The 25,663-nt window shown below is 40.7% G+C and overlaps 1 protein-coding gene across 1 annotated transcript; it reads left to right on the top strand.

The window, feature by feature from the left end:
* The first annotated feature begins 7,890 nt into the window (after positions 1-7,890).
* RFC5 (replication factor C subunit 5) lies at positions 7,891-25,324 on the top strand. Its single transcript, XM_003761179.4, has 11 exons — positions 7,891-8,066; positions 13,526-13,590; positions 13,829-13,965; positions 15,106-15,185; positions 16,281-16,354; positions 17,726-17,885; positions 18,447-18,528; positions 20,711-20,840; positions 21,638-21,715; positions 23,528-23,582; positions 24,742-25,324. The coding sequence occupies exons 1-11, from the start codon at positions 7,993-7,995 to the stop codon at positions 24,836-24,838; spliced, it is 1,032 nt and encodes a 343-aa protein (XP_003761227.1). The 5' UTR covers positions 7,891-7,992; the 3' UTR covers positions 24,839-25,324.
* The last annotated feature ends 339 nt before the right edge of the window (positions 25,325-25,663 follow it).

The following is a 25,663-nucleotide window of genomic DNA, read 5'->3' on the forward strand; positions in this document are numbered from 1 at the left end:
AAATATGGAATAGTTTTATTTATATCATAAATTTAACAGAAAAGAAACTCAGAAAGTCAAAAACTTTTTTCTTCCAGAAGTACATCCTCTTTCCTCTTAATTAACTTATACAGTTATAGAATTACCCCGAGAAGCATCCAAGCTAGAGGAGAAGAAGGTAGTTTTGATCTTCCATATCAGTGCTCTCCAATGCCAGTCACCCTGCCTTGATCACAGTCGCCTACCTGGGTCTCTATAACTAGCAAATATCATAAGTCATTCTTAGTACTTCTTTTCCCTTCTCTGATCATGGCAGACAGATATTTTGGGTCATTTTTGCTGTTAAGTCCAGCTTCAGTTCAGCTCTTTTCCAGCAGATGGTGCTAATTATCTTCCCTCCAGATACCAGGTCTCTTAACAGCTGGCCAGTGGGATAATTATACTGGAACTTCTGTTGACAATGTTACAATTCACATGTCCCTAACATAGAAAGCCTATGACCTGTTTGATCTATTTTATAACCAGGTCTTTCTTAGACCATTTAAATAAATTATTAAATAAATGAATCTGGTTTTTACACCAATTAAACTAATAATGGCCCATGCCTTTTATCTCTTCCTCTCCCCAGAGGTAAGACAGTATGACTCTTTCATATCAGCATTTCCTTTTGCAGTTTCACAGAAGCAATCCCATTCTCCATTTGTTTTTCTATCTCCATTATCTTCGATAGCAGGTGAACCATCTTATGCATATTACCCTGGGCTTCTAAAAGAGATTTATCCAAGTCTATCATCCCATGAAATTCTTGATCTTGTCCTCCCATTGGTTGCTTGATTGTTGTTCTTTATGCTCAAGAGGATCAAAATGACATTATTATGTTGGGGTCAAGATAAAGGGTATCAAACTGTGATTGATCAGACCAACATAAGCTTGGAAGGCTCTCCCACAGGTCAGGTACAAATAGTTCATCTGAACATATAGAGCAGAATTGTCTCTACATTTTCCCATCTCACAATTCTTTTGAGTTACTGCAATTCTGGTTTGCTCATAGAGTACAGTGCCTTCTTCGAAGTGGGCACACCCTGTTGGGCAGTCCTACGCCAGTGTCTCCCATGTCTCAAAATCAATTTAAAAGTTCTTCAGAGAGATCTTGAGGATGTCCTTACATCATTTGTTCTGACCTCTACACGAGAACTTGCACTGTGTGTTCTCCATAAAAGAGTCTGTTAGGCAAGGGTACATTTGGCATTTGAATGAGGCCATTGGAGATGTGTTCTTTGCAGTAGAGTCTAAATGCTTAGCAGCTTAGCTTCAGAAAGCACTTGAGTGTCTGTACTTGATCTTGCCAAGGGATCTTCAGAATCTTCCTAAGACAATTCAAAAAGAAGCAATTCCATTTCCTGGCATGGCACTGGTAGAATGTCCGGGTTTCAGAAGCACACAACATTTAGGTCAACACAATGGCTCTGTAGACCTTCAGTTTTAATAGGCAGCCTAATACCTGCTCTCTCCCATACGTTCCTTCAAAGCTTCCCCCAAACTGAGCTGGATCTGGCAATGTGTGCATCAATCTCATCATCTATGTAAACATCCCTAGAAAATATATTGCCAAAATAGGTGAACCAACCTTCTTTGGAAAGGGGGAGGAAGGGAAGGAAAGAAAAATTTGGATATCATAAGGTAATCTTTTGACTTGCCTGTGAATTGGATTTACGTGAGGCAGAACAGCACAAAGCTCTCTGCCTCATTCTTTCTTCCAGAGTTATCAAAGTCCAGAAGCAAGACAAAAGTCCAGACAACTAGTGATGGCCCGGGATGCAGTGGATGCCCTTGGCCTGTTTCATGTCTGACCAAGCTTTACACTCCATGATACCTGCTTCATCCACGTTCTCATCCACCCATTCTGCTGGGAGAAATCTTAATGTGTTTCCTAGTTAGATGTCTCCAACTCACCAATGGGTTTGAGGCCTGTCAGTTAGCCTCAACCTGTTTGAGCCTATCTCTGTGATGGTTTTACTAGCATCTGGCTGCTATACACACCACAGCTTCCTGAAGCCGCAGGTAAGAGTTGTGAAAACACCAAAGGTAAATGAGAAGCTCTGAAAAGGGGGAGAGCAAGCCCTCCCCCCAGAGGTGCTAGTCCTCCTGAACACCCCATATACCCCAACACTAGTGCCTAAATAAGCTCAAATTGTCTATTATCCCATATTCTTACATGACTGATCTGCCTCCTTTTCCAGATACACATTAACTCAATCACATTTTTATGCCATTATTTTTCCACACAGAGATAAATTATATGATCAGTTCTAAGTAAATGGTTCTCAGATTTATGTGTCTAGCCTAATTTCTCACCTGATCTCTGGTCTCATATGCACTGAATAGTTCATAGACAAGTTCAATTTAACATGTCCAAAATCAAATTCATTTTCCCCAAAGTTCTCTCATGTTCCTAACTTCCCAATTACTGCTGAGAATACCACCATTCTCCCAGTTCCCCAGGCTTGCAAAACCAGAAGTTATACTGGACTCTTCACTCTTTCTCATTTCTCATATCCAGTCCATTGCTAGGGATTTTCATTTATTTTTATTTTTTATTTTTAGCTTTATAGAATCTCTTAAATATACCCCCTTTTCTTCTGACACTGCCACCATCTTGGTGTAGGCCCTCATCATTTCATATCTAGAATATTAGAATAGTCTTATAATTGGTCCCTGTTTCAAGCCTCTCTGCACTCTAGTCCATTCTCAAGTGATCTATTAAATAATCTTCCTAGAGCACAAATCTCAGTCACCTCTTTGCTTTCAATGAACTCAAGTGTCTCCCTATTGCCAAAATATCAAATATCAAAATTTCAACCTCTTTACAAACTGTCTCCTTCCTACATTTCCAGTTTTCTTATTCTTTGGGAGGAGGATGAGAGTACTAAAGTACAGCCCATTCTAGGATCAATTAAAGATAAAAGTAATGTGTAATCTAGAGCAAAGAACAGTTGGGGAAAATAAAGATTTTGTGAAGCATTTAAAGGACTATTGTGTGGAAAAGGAACAAAAGGCAAAATGAGATTTGAGGAAAATCTTTGTAGCAAATTTATCTAAGAGCCTGAAACTCAAGCATCTAGAAATTGATACAAATTTATAAGCATAAGATATTAAAATACAGACAATGAACTGACATCCCAGATAGATAGGGAAATTGAGACAAATTTACATAAATAAAAAAAATGTGACAGACCTGAATGAGAATCTACTTTGTCCCCTTCCAAAGGGAGATGGGAGCAGAAAGGATCAAACACCTCCAACATCACATTGGTAGTAAAAGTGGAAGCATTTTCCAGAGCACTGGCCTTAAAACCAATAAGACATAAGTTCAAATCCTACTTCTGATCTGTGTAACCCTGAGCAAGTCACTTACCTCTCTGTGCTGTAAACAATGCTCTTTGAAGAAAAGGGCCAATCTGCCTTAATAGAGGGAGTTTCTTTATAAGAAAATTGCTTTTTACATTACTGTATTTATCATATAAGTACAATCTTTGGCATACTATTTTCTCCTTTAGAAGGTAAACTCCTTAGGGATATCCTGGACTATGTTTTTTTACTTTTTTATTTTTAGCAATACAGAGACTGAAACATTGTTGTTTTTTAGTAATGTCCAACTATCCTGTCCATGGGGTTTTCTTAGCAAAAATGTTGGAGTGGTTTGTCATTTCCTTCTCTAATGGATTAAGGAAAATAGAGATCACACAGCTAGTGAGGATCTGAGATCAATTTTGAATTCTAATCTTCTTGACTCTGGTCAGGTGTTCTATCCACTGATTCACTTAGCTGTCTGCTGGAACATAGTAGGCACTTAACAAATGCTTGTTGACTAACTAATGACATCACAAGTCCAGTCCTAATCCTTATCCTTACATAGGATAAATCCTCAATAGACAAATGGTCAAATGATAGGAATAGACAGTTTTCAAAAGTACAAACTACCAAAGTTGTGCTTTGTATTGGATAGTTTATATTGTAGAAAAAGGCATTAATATTATCAAAATATCTCAGAGCTTCTGGTTCTTATATATTTCTGTCTGTTCTCTGTGTATCTAGGAAATTATCATAAGGAAAAATGCTTCAAATTGCTAATAAGAAAATGCGAATTAAAACAACTCAGATTCTACCTATTATCCATCAGATTGGTAAAGATGACAAAAAAGGAAAATGACTAGTTAGAGGGAATACGAGAAGAGGTAAATTAGTGCATTGTTGGTAGAATTATGAACTTGTCCAATTACTCTGGAGAGCAATTTGGAACACTACTCAAAAAGTCACAACATTATATATTCCCATTAACCCAACAGAGCTGCTACTACTAGAAATATAACCCAAAGAAAATTAAGGACAGAGGGATAGGATCCATATGTATAAAAATATGAATGCCCATTTTTGGTCATAGCAGTGAACTGGAAATAAGAAATATGTCCATCAGTTAAAGAATAGATGGATAAATTATTGATGTAATGGAATATTATTGCACTATAAGACATGATGATAGAAATGAAAGGGAAGACTTGTGCAAAGTAATGCAGAGTGAAGTAAACAGAACTGGAAAACCAATTTCTACAAGGACCACAATTCTGTAACAGAAAACTTTGAAAGACTTAAGGACTCCGGTTAATGCAATGACCAAACATAATTCGATAAGAGTGATGATAAAGCAACCTTGCCAGCTCTTGGCAGTGGTGAAAGACTAGAAGTACCCAAAGAAATATACGATGTCACCCAGGACCAATGTGAGAATTTATTTTGCTTGATTATATTTCTTTATTACAAGGAAGAGCTTTTAGTTGGGAGGAGGGACAGAAAAAATGATAATATAAATAAAAAGAAAAGAAAGGGAAACCTTGAAATAGTTCTAAATATGTTAAGGGTAGTATAGGAGGGTCCATGTAATACAACATTCTAGGCTATCGGAGATTTCAGACCCTTGACTTTTTTTTTCCAATTCAGCTCCTAACATTCACCAGCCCTGTAACCACAAGTAAGTTATTTGATTTCTCTGAGATTTATTTGATTTCATCTGTGAAATGCAGATAATAACACTTAACAGGTTATCAGAGGCTCAAATAACATGAAACAATTTGTAAAAATCTGAATGCTCTGTACAAATATATTTCTTTATAAATCAATACATTATCTTTCCCCGCTTTTCCCCCCGCCTCCAGCTTCATGTCATGTTTTCCATGAAGAATATAAAATTCTTGAAGTTTCAGATGTTTTTTTTTAATTTTCATCATTATATTCCTAGAAGCTAGAACAATGTGTTACATGAAATAGGGCTTAAGAAATGTTTGCTGCTTTAAACTGTTAAACTATGCCTTCATTCAAGTGTTTGATTTCAAAGACTATCACAAGGATATAAGATTAAGCAGAGATCCCTTAAGTACTGCATTAGGCCCTCATCATTTCATATCTAGACTATTAGAATAGTCTTAGAATTGGTCCCTCCAAGGTGACATAAATTATTTTAAAATATTATTTAAAGCAGTTTCAAACTGCTTTCTCTTCTCCCTCCCAACCCTACTATTTGACACCAATTTATAAATATATGTAAAACCATGCTATGCATATTTCTATTTATCAGTTCTTTCTCTGGAGATGGCCAGCACCTTTTTTCATGGGTCCTTTATAGTTGATTTGAGAATGGATAATACTCAGAGAAACCTGGTTGTTCACAATTATTCTTTTATTATTATTATTATTATTTTGCTGAGGCAATTGGGGTTAAGTGACTTGCCCAGGGTCACATAGCTAGGACATGTTAAGTAAATGAGACCAGATTTGAATTCAGGTCCTCCTGACTTAAGGGCTGATGCTCTATCCACTGTGCCCACAATTATTCTTCAAACAATATTGCTATTATTGTATACAGTGTTCTCTTGGTTCTGCTCATTTAACTTTCATTATTTCATGCAAGTCTTTCCATGTTTTTCTAAAAATCAATTAACTCATCAGCTTATAGCTTATATTCCATCACAATCACATACCGCGATTTGTTTAGTCATTCTCCAACTGATGAGAATCCCTCAGTTTTCATTTCTTTACGACCATAAAGAGGCTACTACAAATATTTTATAACATATGGGGCATCAAATCATTAATGGCTACTCTGGTTCTTAACATTCAATGAGTTCTGAATTCATTGCAGGGGTCCTCAAACTTTTTAAACAGGGGGCCAGTTCACTGTCCCTCAGTGTTGTTGTAAGGTTGTTGTAAAAAGAAAATGAGATGTGTATAAAGTGCTATATAAATAGTTATTTAAAAATATATCGTATGTAGAATGTTTTATACATTGTCTCCCATTCAAATGCGAGCTCCTTGAGGACAAGGATCATGTTTCTGTTTTTCACTTTCTTTGTATCTCCAGTGCTTAGCACAGTGCATGGTTCTAATAAAACCTTGATAGATGCATGTTTATTTGATTGCCTTACTGGTGGCTATAAAAGTAGGAAAAAGGGAGACTGGTGCAAGCGATATTGGGGAGGTAAAATCAATAAGACTTAATTACTTGGTATTAGGGAAGTAAACCTAAGGGAATAATCAAGCATCCTCCCTCAAATAAATAGATTACTATCTCCCCAAAGGCACAAACTCTTTCATTTTTTGTCTAGATATCTTTAAGACTTAGCATAGTGCCTGGCACTAGCAGTTACTGGATAAAAGCTTCTTATTATTCCTTCCTTCCTTTTTTCCTTCATTCACTCATAATGAACGAATGAAGGAAGGAATAATAATAAGTGAGTGAATGTGGGAGTGAGTGAATTAATAAATAGAAGCACTAATAATGGAAGGAAGGAATGGGAGGAGGGAAGGAAGAATGGAAGAAGAAGGAAAGGAGGAAAAAAGGAAGGAAAAGGGAAGGAAAGAACAAAAGGAGGGAGTGAGGAAGAGAGGAAGGGAGGAAGAAAAGAAGGAAGGAAAAGAGGAAGGGAGGAGGGATGGTAGGAAGAGAGGTAGGAAAGAAGGAAGGAAGAGAAAAAAGAAAGGAGAGAGAGAGAAATGAAAGAAAAAAGAAAGAAAAAGGGAGGGAAGGAAAGGGGAAAAAAGGAAGAGAAGGAAAGGAAGGTAGATAGGGGAAAGAAAAAGGAGGTAAGAATAAGGGAGGAAGGAGTATATGAATAAAGGAATAACCATTTATTAAGTTCCTTTACAAATATTTTCTTATTCGAGCCGCATAACAATCCTGTGAGGTAGATTTTATGAACAACCCATTTTACAGATGATGAAACTAAGGCAAACAGCGTTAAGTGACTTGCCAAGGATCACACAAGCCACGGAGTATCTGAGGTTGGATTTGAACTCGTCTTCTTGATTCCAGCCCCACTGCTGCACCAGCTGCCCGGTGAAGGAAGGAAGGAAGGAAGGAAGGAAGGAAGGAAGGAAGGAAGGAAGGAAGGAAGGAAGGAAGGAAGGAAGGAAGGAAGGAAGGAAGGAAGGAAGGAAGGAAGGAAGGAAGGAAGAAAGGAAAGATTACATGCGGACTGCTTTAATGCGGCAGGAAGGGTAGCATCGTCTTGATGGATCCATGCCGGCTCCTTGCGGTCACACTTGCTTTTCCTCCATACTCACCCTCATTTTCCCGGACCTTACTCTTCCTTCCTACCAGAGATCCCGCCGAGTCTCCCCGGCCCCGGGCACACAGCAGGAGGAGATGCTCGGTCTTCTGCCCTTGCCTCTGATAGGCCCTGCCAGATTGCGCCTGTGCTGCACGAGAGCCTCGCGGTTACCTAGCAACCCACTCTAAGCCTTAGCAACCGAAATGGGCTGGGCGAACTCCTGGAATGGGGGGTGGGGCTAAGGAAAGGCAGTAGAAGGGCAGGCGCAGGGATGGTGGCCAAGCCTCGCGAGAACAGGGGAGGCGCACGAGAGTAGGCGCGGGCGCGCGCGAGTGGTGGCGGGAACTGAGAGGCAGCTGTCTAGTTGCTTCCGCGCGGTTCTCGGATCTGTCCGCTCTCTGTCAGCGCCGGCATGGAGGCTCCGGCTGTCCGGAAGCAGCAGCAGCAGCAGCAGCAGCCTGTGACCAAAAGCAGGAACCTGCCTTGGTAGGGGGCTGCGTCCGAGCGGGGGCGGGGCAGGGATTCCGGCAGCCTGGAGAGGGGCCCCGGTTTGGGCCCGGGGTCCGGGGGCGATTCCGGAAGCCTTGGAGGGGGACACCTGAGGAACCCTAGGCCCGGAAAGGTAGAGACACGTGGGGTCTTAGAATTAGAGCTGGGGGCGACCCCAGAGAGCACCAAGTGAGGTCGAGGCCGAGAGCAGTGAAAGTAATTGAGGGTCATGGGCTGTCCCTCCTTCTCCTTGACTGTCTATTTTAGGCCTTCGGGACCCCCAGCTGCCCCCTCCCCCTCCAATTCCCCTGACTATCTGACCACTTTCTCAGCCCCAGATTTTGCTGGATCCTCTGTCCAGAGAGCCCTCTTCTATTTTCCTTCCCATATGACTTAGTGATCCAATCAATTCAAATGAATTTAATGAATTATTAATTTAATGATGCATTGACGAATGTTGATGATTTTCAAATCTTTTTTCTGATCCTAATCTACTGATCACCAGTCATATATCCAATTGCTTTTCAGACGTCTTGAACTGCATGTCTAACAGATTTAAAAATCATCATATCAAAGCAGAACTCACTATCCTTCCCCCCTTATCCCCTACCTTCCCTGTAACTGTCAAGGGCGCTACCATCCCCTCCATCCCTTGGGTTCACAACCTAGGAGTCATCCTGGGCTCCTTATTATCTCTCTAACCCCTCTTGCCTCCCCATCAGATGTGGTACCAAGGCCTGTCAATTTCAGCATCTCTTGTCCATCTCATCTATGCAACATCTCTGATCAATTTCCATCTCAAAGCATCTCTTGTCCATTTCTCCTCTGCAACATCTCTGGTCATTTTCCACCTCTACAACATCTCTTGTCCATTTCACCTCTGTAACATCTCTGATCAATTTCTACCTCAAAGCATCTCTTGTCCATTTCACCTCTGCAACATCTCTTGTCCATTTCTCCTCTAATGCACTTCTTGTCCTTTTTCACTTCTGCAACATCTCTGGTCAGTTTTATCTCCTAGAGCAGGGGTCCTCAAACTTCTGCCCAGGGGTCAGATGCAGCAGCTAAAGACGTTTATCCCCCTCCCCCAGGGCTATGAAGTTTTTTTATTTAAAGGCCCACAAAACAAAGTTTTTGTTTTTACTATAGTCCGGCCCTCCAACAGTCTGAGGGACAGTGAACTGGCCCCCTATTTAAAAAGTTTGAGGACCCCTGCTCTGGAGCATCTTTTATACATGTCCCTCTTCTCCTCTGTCACTGTCTCCTGCTTTCACTGGTGCAAACCCTCATCAGCTTACACCTGGATTATTGTAACAGCCTGCTAGTGAGTCTTCCTGTCTCCAGTGCTAGCCCCTTCCTGCCTTTCTAATCTCCTTTTACCTTACTCCTCTGGACCTATATATTCTTAGAAATAGTGGCATTCCTCACATAAAGACACTCCCATCTCCCAACTAGGCATTTTCCTTTTCTCTAAAGGAATTAGAAAGGTTTTCACAAATCCACTAACAAAAGAAAATTACAAATCAAGACACTGAGATTCCATCTCATACCCAGAGAATTGGCCAGGTTGATAACATTGTCAATGTTGGAGGATCTGCTGAAAATCAGTGCTGAAAAACAGCACTTTTTGCAGTTGCAAAGAACCGAGCCAATGCCCACCGATTGCAAAATAATAAACAAGTTGTGAAAGATCTGAGACTCCTGGAACAGAATATTATTGTGCCATAAGAAACAATGAATAGAAGGAATTCAGAGAAGCTGGGGAAAATATATGTATACTTGGGAGTGAAGTAAGTAGAACCAAGAAAGCTCATTGACTGTATTTCCCACCAGTTCCTATGTATGATCAGCTTTACCTCCACTGCATGTTTTGTCTCTGCCTCCACCCCTGCCCCCAACACCTCTCACCTGGGCAACTGCTTGCCATTGCTTCCTTCTTCACCATCCCCATCCCTTCAAATTCCCCATACCTGCCAAATGACTTTCCCAAAACATCTGTCTGACAGTGTCATACTCCTACTCACAAGATGTCAGGGAGACCTTTTTGCCTTCAAGATCTAGTGCAAACTCTAGTGATTGGCATTTATAGCCCTTTCAGACTGGGTATAATGCTATTCCCCTCTATTCAGTTCAATTGGACTGACTTTACACATACTCTAATATCTTCCATCTCCCAACCTTTGAACTAGCCCTACCAAAGCCTATATAGTGCATTCTTTCACCTGCATCCCTCAGAATCTCCAGCCTCCTTCAGAACTCAGCCCAAGTGGTATCTCCTACTTCCAGGACCTTTCCTGATCTTCCGTCAACTACCATTGCCTTTCTCCTCCACCCCCCGAAATTACCTTGTGTTTATTTTATTTTTTTTCGTCAGTTTATGTGTGCATGTTATTTCCCCTGGTGTAAGCTCCTTGGGGGCATGAACTGCCTTTTGTTTTTTGGGGGTGACATTGTCTCAAACTATCAGGTTTAGTTCCCAGCATATAAGAAGCTTTTAATAAATGTATGTTGGTTGAGTGATAAAACAGTGTCAACAGAACCCACCTATCCCACCCCACAAAAAAAAAAAAAACCTGAATACTTTTTCATTTTCATTCATTTTGATTTTAGTTTCCAAGTATCTCTTTGGAGAAGATTTGGGGAAATACTTCTCCCTCGCTTTTTTACAGAGGTGGCACAGTAGATATGGAATATTGCATATACTTGGCTATATATACATGATTAAAAATTCTGACATGCCATTCTAATCATAGCTTATCTCTCTGAGCTTTATTACCCCTAACTCGTCACATTTCCCATGAACTCCCCAGTGTACTTTCCCAGCCATCACCCCTGCTATGGCTCCATTTTCCTCCCATCCCAATTTTGATCCTTTAGTTCAATTACAGGTCTTTATCTACTCTTGAATTTCTTGTACTCTTGTCCTATTGGAAGGAAGAGATGATTTATCTGCTGTGTGCTAAGCAGTTTACAAATATCTTGTTTAATCTTTATAGTAATTCTGTGTTGGTAGGTTTAACTATTGTCTCCATTTTACAATTTCAAAAGAAAATAAAACAAAATAAAAAAACCCAAGATAGATCCAGACTTATCCAAGATCAGACCACTAGTGATTGAGGTCAGATTTGAACTCAGGTCTTCCTGACCACAGTCCTACCACTCTGTCCACTGAGCTATGACCTGCTTCCTATGTGCTGCCTCTTGTGTTCCCACTGGTGTCCTGCTGAGCAAATCAGGACAAAATCACGTCCAGTCACGCTGATCAGGTCCACTATAAACTGATGTTATGTAATGCCAACAAGGTCCTCAGTCCTATAGCTCCACCTCATTCTATTCCCTGCTCCCCAGTGATTCTCTTCTCACTCTTCATAATTCCTTTTCCAACTTTTTCTGTCTTCAAGCCCCAACCCTCACGTCTTCTGTTTTCTCACATCTCTTTTTTACTAAAAGAGTGGGAGCCTTTGCTGGGTGTTCCCTCTTCTTATCTCAGAATCCTTTAATATCCTCCCTCATTCTTTTATTTAATTCCTCCTTTCTTTCCCCTTCCTCTATAAAGAAGGAGAATAGGGCATATGGGGTGTTCAGGGAGGACTAGCGTCTCAGCTGGGAGCACTGCCAAGCCCTTCTCAGGGCCACTCATCCACCTTTGATATCCATCTATTCCCAGTTTTTACCTGTGGCTCCAAGAAACTGTAGCATGCACAGTGGCCACATCCCAGTAAAACTGTCTCAGCAAATGGGCTAAACCAGATAGAGAGTATTCAATGAGCCTCAAACCCATTAGTAAGTTGGGGGGGTACCCCAAGCATGTGAAGACTTTCCCTAGTGGGGACAGTTTGTTCCAGTGGCCATGAGGACAGCAGAAGCAGGTGCTGTGGAGCACTCAAGACCTGGGTCAGACATTGGGTCAGTCATTGAAGACACCAGGGCCATCTGCTGCATTGCGGGCCGTTGCCAGATCATCTTGACTTTTGTCCTGCCACTGGATCTCCATGACTCCGGAAGAAGGAGTGAGACTGAGGACTGTGAGCCCCATGAGTCAAGATGTTGCCCTGTGATGTCACTGGTCCTCTTGAAGAGCGAAGGACAAACAGCATAGAAGGAGAATCTGCTTCCTCCTCAGACTACTTTGAGGCTTTGATTTTTGGAAGTCTTCTTTGACTCAAAACTCAAAAATCTGCTTTTTTGCCATCTTTCCCAAGAGGATCCTTCGGATACTAAACACAGACTGCCGTGTCTCCCTACCATCTTCTCTTCTCTGGGCCCAATACCCCCTATTCCTTCAACAGGAAACTGAACCCAGGCCAAGGGACCGGAGCCCACTTAGATGAGCAGTTACTCTATAACAAGAGGCTCAGCTTCCTCTGTCTCAGAAGGAATCCTAGGCATGAGAAAAATGTTAGGGAGAGCAGAATACAGGTTTTAGGTACTAACAGTGAATACTTGATCCCAATTTGTGACTTCTTTCAGTAGTCTGTCTCCAATCTCTGTCAGTGATGGTAAGACTTTGGGTCATATGGCCACTGCCCTAATTTAGGCCCTTTGGTCTCATCTCATTATGGCAGTAGCCTCTTCATTGGTCTCCCTATTCCCGTCTCCTCTCTCTGAGCAATCCCTCACGTAGCAATCCCTGACTGTCACACTCCTGCTCTTGCCTCTAGGGCAAAATAATAACACTTAGGTTGGAATTGAAGGTCCTACTTGGTCCGGCTTCCTACCATCATTGCACATCACTCTTCCCCAAATTCCAATCAACTTGATGGGTTTGTTTGCCAGACTTGGCGCTCCCTCTGCCAACTGTTAGTTCTTCATGCATAGAATTCACTCCCTCCTCCTCTGTGTCCTTAGCTTCTGGTGAGGTCCAGCTCAGATGGCACCCCCTTGTGGAAGTCTTTCGTGACTATGTAGTTTTCAGATTGCTGTGCCCATAACTCTGGGTCACCTTTCCCCTCCCATGCGAAGGTCCTTCAGATAGAAATACAGTGATCAGGTCCATCAACCGTGAGCTGCTTATGGATGAATGAGGAGCTTTTATCTCAAGCCTGAGCATAATGCATTGCACATAGGAGCTTAATGAATATCTGTTCAATTGAATTCAATTTGAGGAAATTAGTAATTGTGCTTTATCAAGAAAAGGCCCATTTATCCAGAGTTGAAAGCAATTTAATCTAAATCCATTATTGTACAGATGAGAAAGTGGACCTAGAGAGGTTAAGCCCTAGGTCATGGGTAGTTGTGGCAGAAGTGAGATTTGGAATCCAGAGTTAATACTAATTGAACCACATTGCCCCTGGCCCGCATCATCTTTGGGAACCAACAAGTACAGGTAAAATCCTCTGCCTCATGGGTAATAGTTTGTGTTCCACAAATAATTTAAAATGCATGAGGATTCTTAGTGGGGACACAATAGAATTTAAATTCTCACTATATGCTAAAATCTTTTATTCTTATTTCAGGGTTGAAAAATACCGACCACAGACACTGAATGACTTAATCTCTCATCAGGATATCCTAAGCACCAGTGAGTGTCATAGAATCATAGATTTAGAGGTCATTGGTAGCAACCATTGTCCTCCCCTTTGAAGAACTTGAATGTCCTGCCATAATCTTTCCAATGACAACATAAAAATATTTTTCAGTGCTTTCTCAATCTAGAATATGCACTGACGTTTCCACATCCTGGGAATGGGCTAAAGGAGCTCTTCACATAAGGAGGTAAATATACAAGATGGGATGATTTCTCTCTTCTCTGTCTTCAGTCCAAAAATTTATCAGTGAAGATCGACTGCCACATCTGCTTCTTTATGGCCCCCCCGGGACAGGAAAGACATCCACCATTCTGGCCTGTGCCAAACAACTCTACAAAGACAAAGAGTTCAACTCCATGGTCCTGGAGGTGAGTTCACTCTTACTAGAAAGCTTCACATTTACACAATGCTTTCCGTATCTTCTCTTATTTAAGCCTATGACTCCATAGATATTCCAGCTATCATTAACCCTTTGTTATAGATGAAGCAATGGAGGCTCAAAGAAGTTACTAGTAAGAGTCTGAGCTGGGATTAAACAAGTACAACAAGACTTATAGTGCTATCATCCCTGTGGCTATCACTTTGGCTATAGAATTAACCAAGATTTCCAGTCTGTCTTCAGATCTTCAGTAATGTAGTAGCCTGATTTATTTTGCTTTGAAAAGTGAGCCACACGGGCCCAGTTAGTGGCCTGAGACCAAATTAGTTATGAGACATTTCTAAGTTTACTTCTGCCAGTGACTTTACAAGGGTATAAGTTAGTACTGATTAATAGAAAACTTCTCCAAAGGCTCCTGACTTTTAGTATTCAGGACTTTGCCACATTTTGGGGTCATCTTTTCCCTTCAAGTTTGTTAAGCCTCTCCTGAGTTTAAAATATTATATATTATTATATTCTATTATGTAATATTACATTTCCATACATTCTATTATTTCTTTGGCCATTCAGAAATAGTGTCAATATTATAACTGCCAAGGTAACCATTCTTTGCTTTGTGTAAAAATTCTTCAGTTTATGAAAACATTCTCTATGGTATTGCATCATTTACTTCCCAGCTTTTTACATAACTGGAATTAGGGGGTTGCGAATTTATGGTTATTATCGAGAAATGTTTGGTTTGTATTCCTATTTTATATATCTATATATCCAGGATCACATAAAAATTTCTCAGGTGAAAAACAGTCACAAGTGGAAAAAGTTTAAGAAGCTCTTGTTTCCGCATTGCTTTCCAGTATGAGCAGGCAATTCATTGTTCTTTAACATACATGAGGGCACTTATCCTCTAAATGACAATGATGAGAAAGAAAGAAATACAGTTGATTTTTAGAAATATCGCTTAATAATTAGAAGCTATGCTTTTTCATTTAGTGTTTTCTTTTCCTCAGTATCTCTGAAGAGTTTGATCCTATAGGAATGAATTTGGAGGCTTTATTAAAGCCAAGTATTTGTGTACAATAGATACAGTTTTCTATCCCCAATCGATTCTGATGGTCTTTTCTTTCTTTAGCTCAATGCTTCTGATGACCGAGGAATAGATATTGTACGGGGACCGATTCTGAGCTTTGCCAGCACAAGGACGATATTTAAGTAAGAACTATTGAGCACATTTTCTCCCTGAGGATTTTGAACAGTAAAGTAAAAGCCTAACTTACTATCCCCTTTACCACTTCTTTTACCATCTTATAAAGATAGAATGACTTAATAAAATTCAGCCACATAAAAGAATCATTATATCAGAGAGACTGCATGGTAGATAATAGACATGACAATCCAAAAACATTATCCAAGGCAAATTTTACATAACATGTTATTTTTTATTTATTTTATTATTATTTTTGCTGAGGCAGTTGAGGTTAAGCGACTTGCCCAGGGTCACACAGCTAGGAAGTGTTAAGTGTCTGAAACCAGATTTGAACTCAGGTCCTCCTGACTTCAGGGCTGCTGCTGTATCCACTGGGCCACCTAGATGCCCCAACATTTTAAAATACTATTCAGTCAGGGCCTCTATTAACAAATTCTTGAAGAAATAATTATCTTTGTTTTTATTGTTGACCTAGAACTGGTCGCCGCTTCATTAAGTTTTATCAGATAGTTGATTTTTTTAAGAATTAAGGGTGGGAAAGACTAGCTTAGCATGACATTTGAAAATACATAGAAAAAAATAATAAAGCACCTAAATATGTTCAGCTTGAAAAAAGAGGTCACTCCTTAGGACAAGGAGTCATGACAAAAGTTATGGACAATGAAGGCTGAGGGGACAAATGTAGAATATAAGAGAGTTGAAGGAAGATGGTAGGTCCTAGCACATGGCCAGGTATACACTGGGAGGCTGGACCTAAGAAGCAGGACATTCTGGGCAGAGGCTTTGGGAGCGACTGCAGCTGCTTATTTTAAATAATTATCTTGCCAAAGAGGTTCCAATAACAGTTGGTTCCTTGACGCTGAAAGATTGAAGGGTCTGTGAGCACCCTCCACATGTCTTCACCCTGTGGCCAAGCCTGAGCCCAGGCTCCTTCGTGGTGGCTGGCTGCCTTTGTTTACTGAAGTTGGGCTGCTTGTTAGGAGCAAGCTTTGGATTACCGTTTCCTGCCGGTTCCTTAGAGCTAGGGTTCCTTGCGTGACCAAGAGGTGAAAGATTGAAGAAATTCTTCTAAAACTTTATTATTTTATTTTTATAACTAGGAAAGGTTTTAAACTCGTGATACTGGATGAGGCAGATGCAATGACCCAGGATGCTCAGAATGCCTTGAGAAGAGGTGAGAGGAGCTAACGTGCTCTTTCATGTTCTTTATTTGTACCCAAGTATCCCCTGTGGAATGAGCGTTCCATAACAGTTGCCCACAGCAAGGTGCTGGGGATCTACCAGGTCTCAGTGTGAAAGTCGTGCTTTTTCTGCTGCTTATTGAGAAGTTTAAAAGTAATCTTCCCAGTAGCTCAGGTCATTGGGAATTCTTCCACGACCGGGTACTAACTCCTTCGGCCACCTTAGCCGGGCTTGATTGTAATGCCGTGAGCGTGTCCAAACTCCAGGAAGTCTTTTGTGGGGAATGATGGATAATCCTTCATTCCACTATTAGGATGATCTTTGTACTCTTGAATTTCTGAGGTAAAAAATATGATTGTAGGAACTCTTAGGAAATTGAGATTTCTTCTTCACGGTCTGACAAATGGATGCTTTGGTGTGAGAGGACCTTGACTCGCTCTTCACAAAATGAATGAGCTGATTTCCTCCAAAAGCGTGTTTATTAGGCATCTAATAAAAAATAATCTAATAAAAAATATCTAAAAATAGGCATCTCCCTTTTACGATTCTCAAGTGTTGTCCTGGAGAGATCTGATCTTTTCAGAAGTTTCTGTGGGAGTGTGTGGATTGCAATAGATGCTTATGAAGTGGCTAATTCCTCCTCAACCTGGAATCTCCTCTAGCCCGAGAAATTTTTGGCAGCTTCTCCCTGACATCTGGCTGGAGTGGAGTGACTTCCAGCCTGAGCAAACACCAGCATCAGCACTTGAAGCGTATGAGCCTAAGATTGTAGGTTCCTGTCATCTAAGTTATCTCTCCTGAGAACCCTTTTAGAGTTCCCAGACCAAGTTGAAAGTCCCTGCAGTGTAGTCTCACTGAAATCTCCTGTCTCTCTTTATTCTTAGAGTTGGGGGGCAGGGGGCAAAAGGGGCTGCATTATCATCGTCATCAAAGTAGCATCAGGGAGAACCTTCCCTGGGAGAGTTTATCACACGTCATGTTTGGGAGGAGATGTGGTAGAACCAGTCATTAAATATATGCTGAAAGACCAATGGGGAATAATCTCTGTCCTCAGTGAGCTTGTTGTCTGCTGCTGGGGGACAAGGACAAAATGAGAGCCAGTTCCACTTGGCCTCCTTGTCCTGCAAAGGGGGAGCCCAGCCCACCCACCAGCTCCAGGTTCCTGCAGCTCAGCCATCTGACGTCTTCCCTGTCTATTTGCATCCCTGTTTTCTTTCATCCTTTGGATCCTTCCCATGACATGAAAGTTCAAAACCCTGTGGAGCCCCTGGAATATTAATCCTAAGGTCTCTGTCTATCCTTCAGTCATCTCACTAGAGAATCCCAGGAGGTTTATTTGTATGTTTCCCACCTTTCTTTCCAGTGATTGAAAAATTCACAGAGAACACCAGGTTTTGTCTCATCTGTAATTACCTGTCAAAGATCATCCCCGCCCTGCAGTCTCGATGCACCAGGTTCCGATTTGGTCCCTTGACTCCAGAGCTGATGGTTCCCCGCCTGGAGCATGTCATAGAAGAAGAGAAGTGAGTATGATGGAACATTGGAAGGAACTCGACATAACAGGATGGGGTGTCCATCAGCTGCCTTCCTCTTCCACTCTTTGACCCATCCCCTTCCCCAAAGTAACTGAGCTCATCCTTTTCCTTAACTCCTTCCTTTTTCCTTGGAGGCCCTTCTAATTTACTCCTACTCTCCTTTTGTCAGCAGAGACTGCATATGGCTAGATCCGTGTCCTTTCTGCTGCAGATTTCTCTAGATCCTCGTGACTAGCAGCATGTTCTACATGGTCAGACACAGAGGAAGCAGCATTTCTTCCCCTTTGGGCCAGTGACTCAATGTGGCTGAGCCTCAGATCCCAAATGGGGGGCTTGGACTGAGAACGGTCTGATATCTCTGTTAGCTTGAGATCTGTGATGTTAGGCTGAGACAAGGTGATCTTTGTTGTCAGTACTTGAAGCACGAGACTAGAAAAATCTGCATCGTTTCTCAGTCAAGCCTGGAACCTGCATTTTGGGGATCCTAAAATCTCTCTCCCTTGGGGAGCATTTGCCACATTATTTAAATTTCTGTTGCTTTTCTTATAGGGTTGACATAAGTGAAGATGGAATGAAAGCTCTCATCACCCTTTCTAGTGGTGACATGCGAAGGGCCCTGAACATTTTGCAGGTACGATTGGACTTTGAGCTTCGTCCTAAAATTGCCTTGGAGTAAGGTCCCCGGGGAGGGAAGAAGCAGAACAGCTTGTCCATAAGATGAGGAGTCCACAACGAGAAAGGCCCTGAATAAGGGGCAGTGTTATTGGCTGTAACAAGGTACATTGGTGTGCACAGGGCACCTGTGATGCAGATAACAGTATTTTTATAGCATCGTTATTCAAAGCATAGACAGGTATATTCTGAAACCTCTCGTATAATTTTGTTCTGTCCCACAAAGTGATAAGGAGTTTTTTGTTGTTTCAGGAATCTCATTAAATAAAATAAAGATGTTTTAAATAATAAGGGCTCATGATGACTGTGAGCTCCCCTAAAATGTGAGGAGGAGAAGTACTGAGGAGTCACTTGGAAGGCAATCCCCCAAAAGGTTACCCTAAGCCTTCCTCATGTCAGCCCTGGCTTCGATCATGTTCTCTGTGCTACTGGCTTAGAAGCTTGTCTGTCTGTCCCAGCATCACTTCTCTGTGTCCCTTAGAGTCTTACAGCTCAGCCTTCGGATGAAGTTTTCAATGCAGTGTCCCATGGACAGATATCTCAGACTCGGCACATCCCAAACTAATTTAGCCTTTCCAAACCCACTTGTTCTCCCAGCGGCTATTTCTGTTGATTATACCAGTATCAGCCAAGTCTCAGGCCTGAAACTTCAGGGGCATTTTTGGTTCCTTCCCCCACGAGTGAGGGAAATTTCCATTTCACTGGAAAATCCCCTTCTTTCAGCTCAGATGCCGCCTTTCCCCACCCCGCCCTCCATTCAGGTCCATGTGGCCTTGAGCTTTCATCATTTCCAAAGCTTCCCAGCTAATTTCTGTCTCTGCTTCCAATTCACCCATCACGCAGTTGCCACGTCTTCCTCAAGTAAAATCTGGCCAAGTCATTCGGAGACTGGACAGGACCTCAGAGGTGGCTGATTCCAAATTCCTCATTTTGTAGGTGGATCTGAGACCCAACGAGTTAAAAGCCGTGTCCATGGTCACACAGTGTCTGTGGCAGGACTTGAACCTGGGTCTCTCTGCCCCCACTTGCAGTATTTAATCCACTGCTCCATGCTACCACTTATATTCCTTACTCAGAACTTCTACAGTTCCATATTGTCTGTAGGAGGGATTCTTTTTTTTTTTTTTTTTTTTTTTTTTTAAATTTTTTTTATTTAATAGCCTTTTATTTACAGGATATATACATAGGTAACTTTACAGCATTAACAATTGCCAAACCTCTTGTTCCAATTTTTCACCTCTTACCCCCCCACCCCCTCCCCTAAATGTCAGAATGACCAGTAGATGTTAAAATATATTAAAATATAACTTAGATACACAATAAGTATACATGACCAAAACATTATTTTGCTGTACAAAAAGAATCAGACTCTGAATTATTGTACAATTAGCTTGTGAAGGAAATCAAAAATGCATGTGTGCATAAATATAGGGATTGGGAATTCAATGTAATGGTTTTTAGTCATCTCCCAGAGTTCTTTTTCTGGGCATAGCTAGTTCAGTTCATTACTGCTCCATTAGAAATGATTTGGTTGATCTCGTTGCTGAGGATGGCCTGATCCATCAGAACTGGTCATCATCTAGTATTGTTGTTGAAGTATATAATGATCTCCTGGTCCTGCTCATTTCACTCAGCATCAGTTCGTGTAAGTCTCTCCAGGCCTTTCTGAAATCATCCTGTTGGTCATTTCTTACAGAACAGTAATATTCCATAATTTTCATATACCACAATTTATTCAGCCATTCTGTAGGAGGGATTCTTAATGTGGGGTCCATACACCCACAGGACATAGACAGACTCCAGGGGGAAGGGAGATGGAGGTGGGGGTAGATTATATGTGAACTTGGATGAAAAGTATTACTTTTATTTTTTCTAACCTCTAACAGAAAATTTAGCATTTCCCGCACTTAAAAATATTTTCAACTATTATGCTGCCAAAATTATGAGGAGCCAAGAGTGCTCTCTAATTAGAGGGAATCTAAGAGTCCCATTCTCGGCATGGAAAATTCTCCCGCAGTGAAGGTCTCATTGCAGGGCCAGAGTTTGGCCTGGATCCCACAGGGCATCTGGGCAAGCCTGGGACCCGGCAAGCTTCCTCTTTACTTGTGGTCCCACAAATCTGGTCTCCTCTTCCTGGACAGAGCACCAACATGGCTTTTGGAAAGGTGACCGAGGAGACGGTGTATACCTGCACAGGGCACCCGCTCAAGACTGACATCGCCAACATTCTGGACTGGATGCTGAACCAGGACTTCACCACAGCGTACAGGAGTATCCTTTGCCAGGGTCACCCAGAAGGCTGAGAGGTGACCGCGGGTTTAGCGGCATTAGAATTTGACACCAAATTAAAGCTCTTTCTAGCTGAAATGGGACTGTAGCCAGGAGGAAGGAGGAGGGACAGTGTATATCGGATTGGTGCCCTTTAGACATTGATGCTCTGTTCTAGCCAATTCACTAAAACAGAATTGGCTAGAACAGAACATCAGTGTCTAAAGGGCACCAATGGAGCAGACACAGTATTTCTCTAGCACTGTTATTTAAAGAATAGACAGGTATATTCTGAAACTTACCTAATTTTGTTCTGTCCAACAATGATAAGAGAACTGTTGTTTTTGTTTTCATTTTTTTTGTTTTGTTTTAGTTTTTTCAGGAAGCTCATTAAGTAAAGATATTTTAAATAGTAAAGCTTCCAGAGAACAAACAGGCAAATGCATCTCCTTAATGGACTATGGGTATCATATCAGACCTGTTCAGTGAGATTCAACTTTGCTGAGCTTTTTCTTTTTATTTGTTATAAAGAACTGCTTTCTGGGGGCAGGAGAGAGAGTCATTCAAAAATATAGGTGATAATCACACACAGAAAAAAAGATAGCAATACTAATTTACCTTTTTAAGAAAAGAATTACAGGGCTCAGCTGCCTGTCTTGAAATGTAACCAAACAAAGGGATTAAAAGCCCATTGTATGCAATCTAGGTGTTAGTTTCCATCATCACAGTATGTTAAAAGCCATTTGCTCAGTTTTGCTGCAGATCTTGTTGTGTTTCCCTTGACCAGGTCTCCTTTCCAGATATCATGGAACTGAAAACCCTCAAGGGTTTGGCACTGCATGATATTCTGACAGAGATACACTTATTTGTACATCGAGGTAACATAGGTTCTTTCCTTGGAAACCACATTGTAGAAAAAGCAGGCTGGGAAGGGGAACGTGATTCTTTATTGGGAAATAGAGGGAAATGTCAGAAACATGGGGGGGGGGGGGGTGCTGTCGTTGGGAATGTGTCTTAAGAAGATAGTTCCTCCATGGAAACCTTTTGCCCAGAACAGTTGGGGAAAGGCGAGTGGCAAGCTTCATCTAGAAACACATTCATCACAGCAAAGTTCTAAATTGAAACTCTCTTTAAGTAGAAACATTTTAATGGAAATTCCACCGTGATTTATTTAGTATTTCCCCCTTAGATCACTATTTCTGGAACTTGGTCTAAGTGCCAAGAAACTCAATACCAGATACTATTTATTCCCTTTAACCCCTACTGGGAAGTAACTGTCAGCAGAATAATGTGGCAAGCTAAGTCAGTAAAAGCTGTTGATTGAAATAGTGTCTTTTGAGGCCTCTTGACTATAACTTTATACCAGAGTATAATTTTCAGAAGCACAGATTCCCCTTCTGAATGAAGTTTCTAAATTTCTCTTACTTCCATCCCCATTCTAGGAATGGCCATCATCTATTCATTTAATTATAAAAGTTGTTCTAAGGATATATCATGATTGTTATTGTTTGTAAGTCTTATGTCACACTGAGCTGGGGGGGAAGAATTCTTGATCAAATTAAGAGTCTTCTAGTAGGACTTGTTTTGGGGGTTTTAGGACAGTGAAAAAAAAAAACTTGCTTGGCTATCTAGGAACTAACTTGTATCCCTCTTGTTTGTGGGATGTCCAGAGGAGCCACAAGTTTTCATCAAAGATGATGACCTAGAGCTATTTTAATTCTTGTCTTTCAGTGGGAGACTCTGTCTCGTTCACTGCAATGCATCCTTTATTCAACTTCAGCAGCTATTAAGATGCACAGACTATATTTTCTAAGTCTCAGCCTTTTCCCCATCTGGTACTGGGTTTCTTATTGTATTTAAAGCCAATAAATTTTGATTTAGATAGGAGAGCCCAATGTGTAAAAGACAGCATTAATCCTGTGAAATTTCCCTGGGCTTTTATTTCACCAGTATCAAATTTATGGTGTTGCTTGACTGATGTTTTCTGCTCTGTCACTACTGATAGTCAACAGAAACATAGAATTTGAGCTAGAAAAGGCATTTTAGCGGTCATCTAGACCAGCTTCTTAAACTGTAGGTTGTGACTCCATATGCAGTAACAAATTGTGGGAGGTGCAAAATTATGATTTATCAGTAAATGTTTGATTTGTATATCTGCGATCACATAAAATTTTTTCACTTAAAAAGGCGTCGAGTGGAAAAAGTTGCTAAGAAGCTCCGATACGAATGGAATCAAACTCAATTAGAAATGGGGCAAATAAAACCATACAGAAGGATCCCTAGTGAAGCATATTAACTTAGAAAACTACATGTTAACATAACCTTTGCTCTATTGTTTTTTTATTTATTTTGTGAAAATATTTTCCAATTACATTTAATTTGGGATTCAGGCCCAGCATCTGTTTGACACTTCTGATAGAGACCAAACCTGCTTTCTAAAATGAGAATACAGTTTCATCACTAAGGATTGGAGGTGAAACTGTCTATTTTGACTATCCAGTAGTAATAGCACCCATATTGTCATTCTAGTTTGGTGTTAGATAAATTGAGTGTAAGATACCCATATTTGTTTTAAAACAAAATCTGTATATTGATCAGAAATAAATATCATTCGATGTCCTCTGGAAAGGGCAGCACCTTAAGGATGGAGAATAACTCACTCTTGCTTCAATGTTTCTTTCTCTATCCAGTTGACTTTCCACCTGCAGTTCGAATACATTTGCTGATCAAAATGGCAGATATTGAGTAAGTATCCACATCATCCGCCTAACTTTTATATTTTTAATTTTTTACACTGGTACAGCCTTTTTTAAAAAAAATTAAGATTCATTTGTATTATTTTGAATTTTTTTTTTCCTCTGAATTTAACAGCCAAGACTTCCATCCATATACCTGCTCTTGATTGTCATAACCTTTCTTCAGGTTACATGTGTTCAGGTGTATAGATTTAAGGGTAGAAGTGGCTCATTTAAAAATCACACAATTTGAATAAATGACAAGTAGAAATAAGTTAGGTAATGGTACTTACTTCCTAAGTCCTCAAGAGGTTGTCCCACATGTTTTCTGAAAATGTGCTTTTTGTTTTGGAAGTCTGCTTCAGAGGAAAATTTGTGATGGGCCTCAAAAGTGGGCAAATTACCTCAAGGGATTTGGACTTAAAGGCTATTTAAGCAACAAGCCACCCAACAGTGTTCCATAGGAGGACAAAGTATACAGAAGCTGCATTTAACCACCAGGTCCAACAAACATAATTAGCCTTCCTTTAAAGACAGATAGTATTAGTATATAAACAAACAAGCTGTGAACCAGCTAAAAACAAGCTGTATATATCCATGTGGGACAGCTAATCTAATTTACTAGGGATTGATGGGTTATATGTTTGTGATACATTACTTCTGAGGTCACTTTTTGCCTATACTATAGTGTCCATATTGGTTTTTACTTGTTTCTGGACATATTGCTGTATTACCAAAGTATTTATGTACAAGAGACCATGAAGTACCAACATTGAACATCACTAACATAATCCATTCCTTGACCAGTGTTCCCATTTGAAACTCCTGGTTCCATATTGAATACATAAGACAATCAAAAAGCTATTTTTGCTACATAGGAGGTGGAGTGGAGAAACCAAAAACTTTGTTTTGAAACTATATTAATTTTTTCAATTTAGTAAGAATGACTAAACAATTGAATTCAGACAGCTGTTACCTAAAACTGTTAAATTGGTTCGAGTTTTGTTTTGCTCTGGTCAGTGGCTCATGACGCACATCTTATTTATATCATTTTGGGGGGAGGAGTGACCAGAAGGTATAATTTTTGTCCGAACAATCTTCCCTTGCTTCCTCTGCTTCAAACTGTCAGGATCTCTAATGGGCTCCCGTTTCATTTTGGTTTGTTGTAGACACAGACTTGCTGTTGGCACAAGTGAGAAGATTCAGCTAAGTTCTCTCATTGCTGCTTTTCAAGTCACCAGAGATTTAATTGTAGCAGAAGCCTGAGCAAAAGCAGTTTCTAAGCAAGTCTTCAGCAATGATTAGAAAACAAGACTCCTACTTCTCTGACTCTTGGGGTGAAGCAGTGGCTCTGGAGAGCTGGAAATGGACAAGAAGTCCTAGAAATGTTGACTTTCCCCATTTGGGTAATAAGGTAACGTCCAGGGACATTTGGGTGTTACAGCTGCTGCATTGTTTGGAGTGGGAATAGACGGCTGGTCTGACCGTAGGATGCCCAGCTTATTGAAGGCCTTTTTGCCCACCTGGGGCTCTGATAGAGGGAGAGTAGTCCCTAAGTGTGCCTGCCCCAAGTGGAGCTGTCCCAGAGAATAATATTTGTTTTCTCACATGTAATCTGTGATAAGATCGTTTTTGTCTATTTAAAGACATTATTGGATTTATGGTTGAAAATAAATTTTGTGCTTTTGTAAGATTGACCTTTAATAAATGACCAATAAAAGATAGGAAACATCCTCTTACTTTAAAAAATTTGACTTTTATTTATTTCTCATCCTTGAGTTGTAAAAGTCACAAGCAGCTTCCTAATTGTAGTGTAGAAAGGAAGGGAAAGAATTTAAAATACAACTAGTCTTAGTGGCAGCTAGGTGGTGCAGCAGATAGAGCACCGGACCTGGAGTCAGGAGGAAATGAGTTCAAATCCAGCCTCAGACCCTTGACACTTACCAACTGTGTGACCACCTTGAGCAAATCACTTCATCCCAATTTTCTTACCAAAAAAAAAAAAAAAAAAAAACCTACAACCGGTCTTTAAATTGTTTCCCATGGTACTGGTGGCTGTGTGAAGATCACTTATGAACACAAGACACTTGA

Source organism: Sarcophilus harrisii, chromosome 1 (assembly GCF_902635505.1).
Source record: "Sarcophilus harrisii chromosome 1, mSarHar1.11, whole genome shotgun sequence".
In the NCBI taxonomy this organism is placed as follows: Eukaryota; Metazoa; Chordata; class Mammalia; order Dasyuromorphia; family Dasyuridae; genus Sarcophilus; species Sarcophilus harrisii.

Excerpts from the sequence above, each read along its gene's own strand:
- RFC5 (XM_003761179.4), top strand. The coding sequence starts at position 7,993 with ATGGAGGCTCCGGCTGTCCGGAAGCAGCAGCAGCAGCAGCAGCAGCCT. Across the intron at positions 13,966-15,105 it reads TCAACTCCATGGTCCTGGAG|CTCAATGCTTCTGATGACCG; the intron begins GTGAGTTCACTC and ends TTCTTTCTTTAG. Across the intron at positions 17,886-18,446 it reads CATGTCATAGAAGAAGAGAA|GGTTGACATAAGTGAAGATG; the intron begins GTGAGTATGATG and ends CTTTTCTTATAG.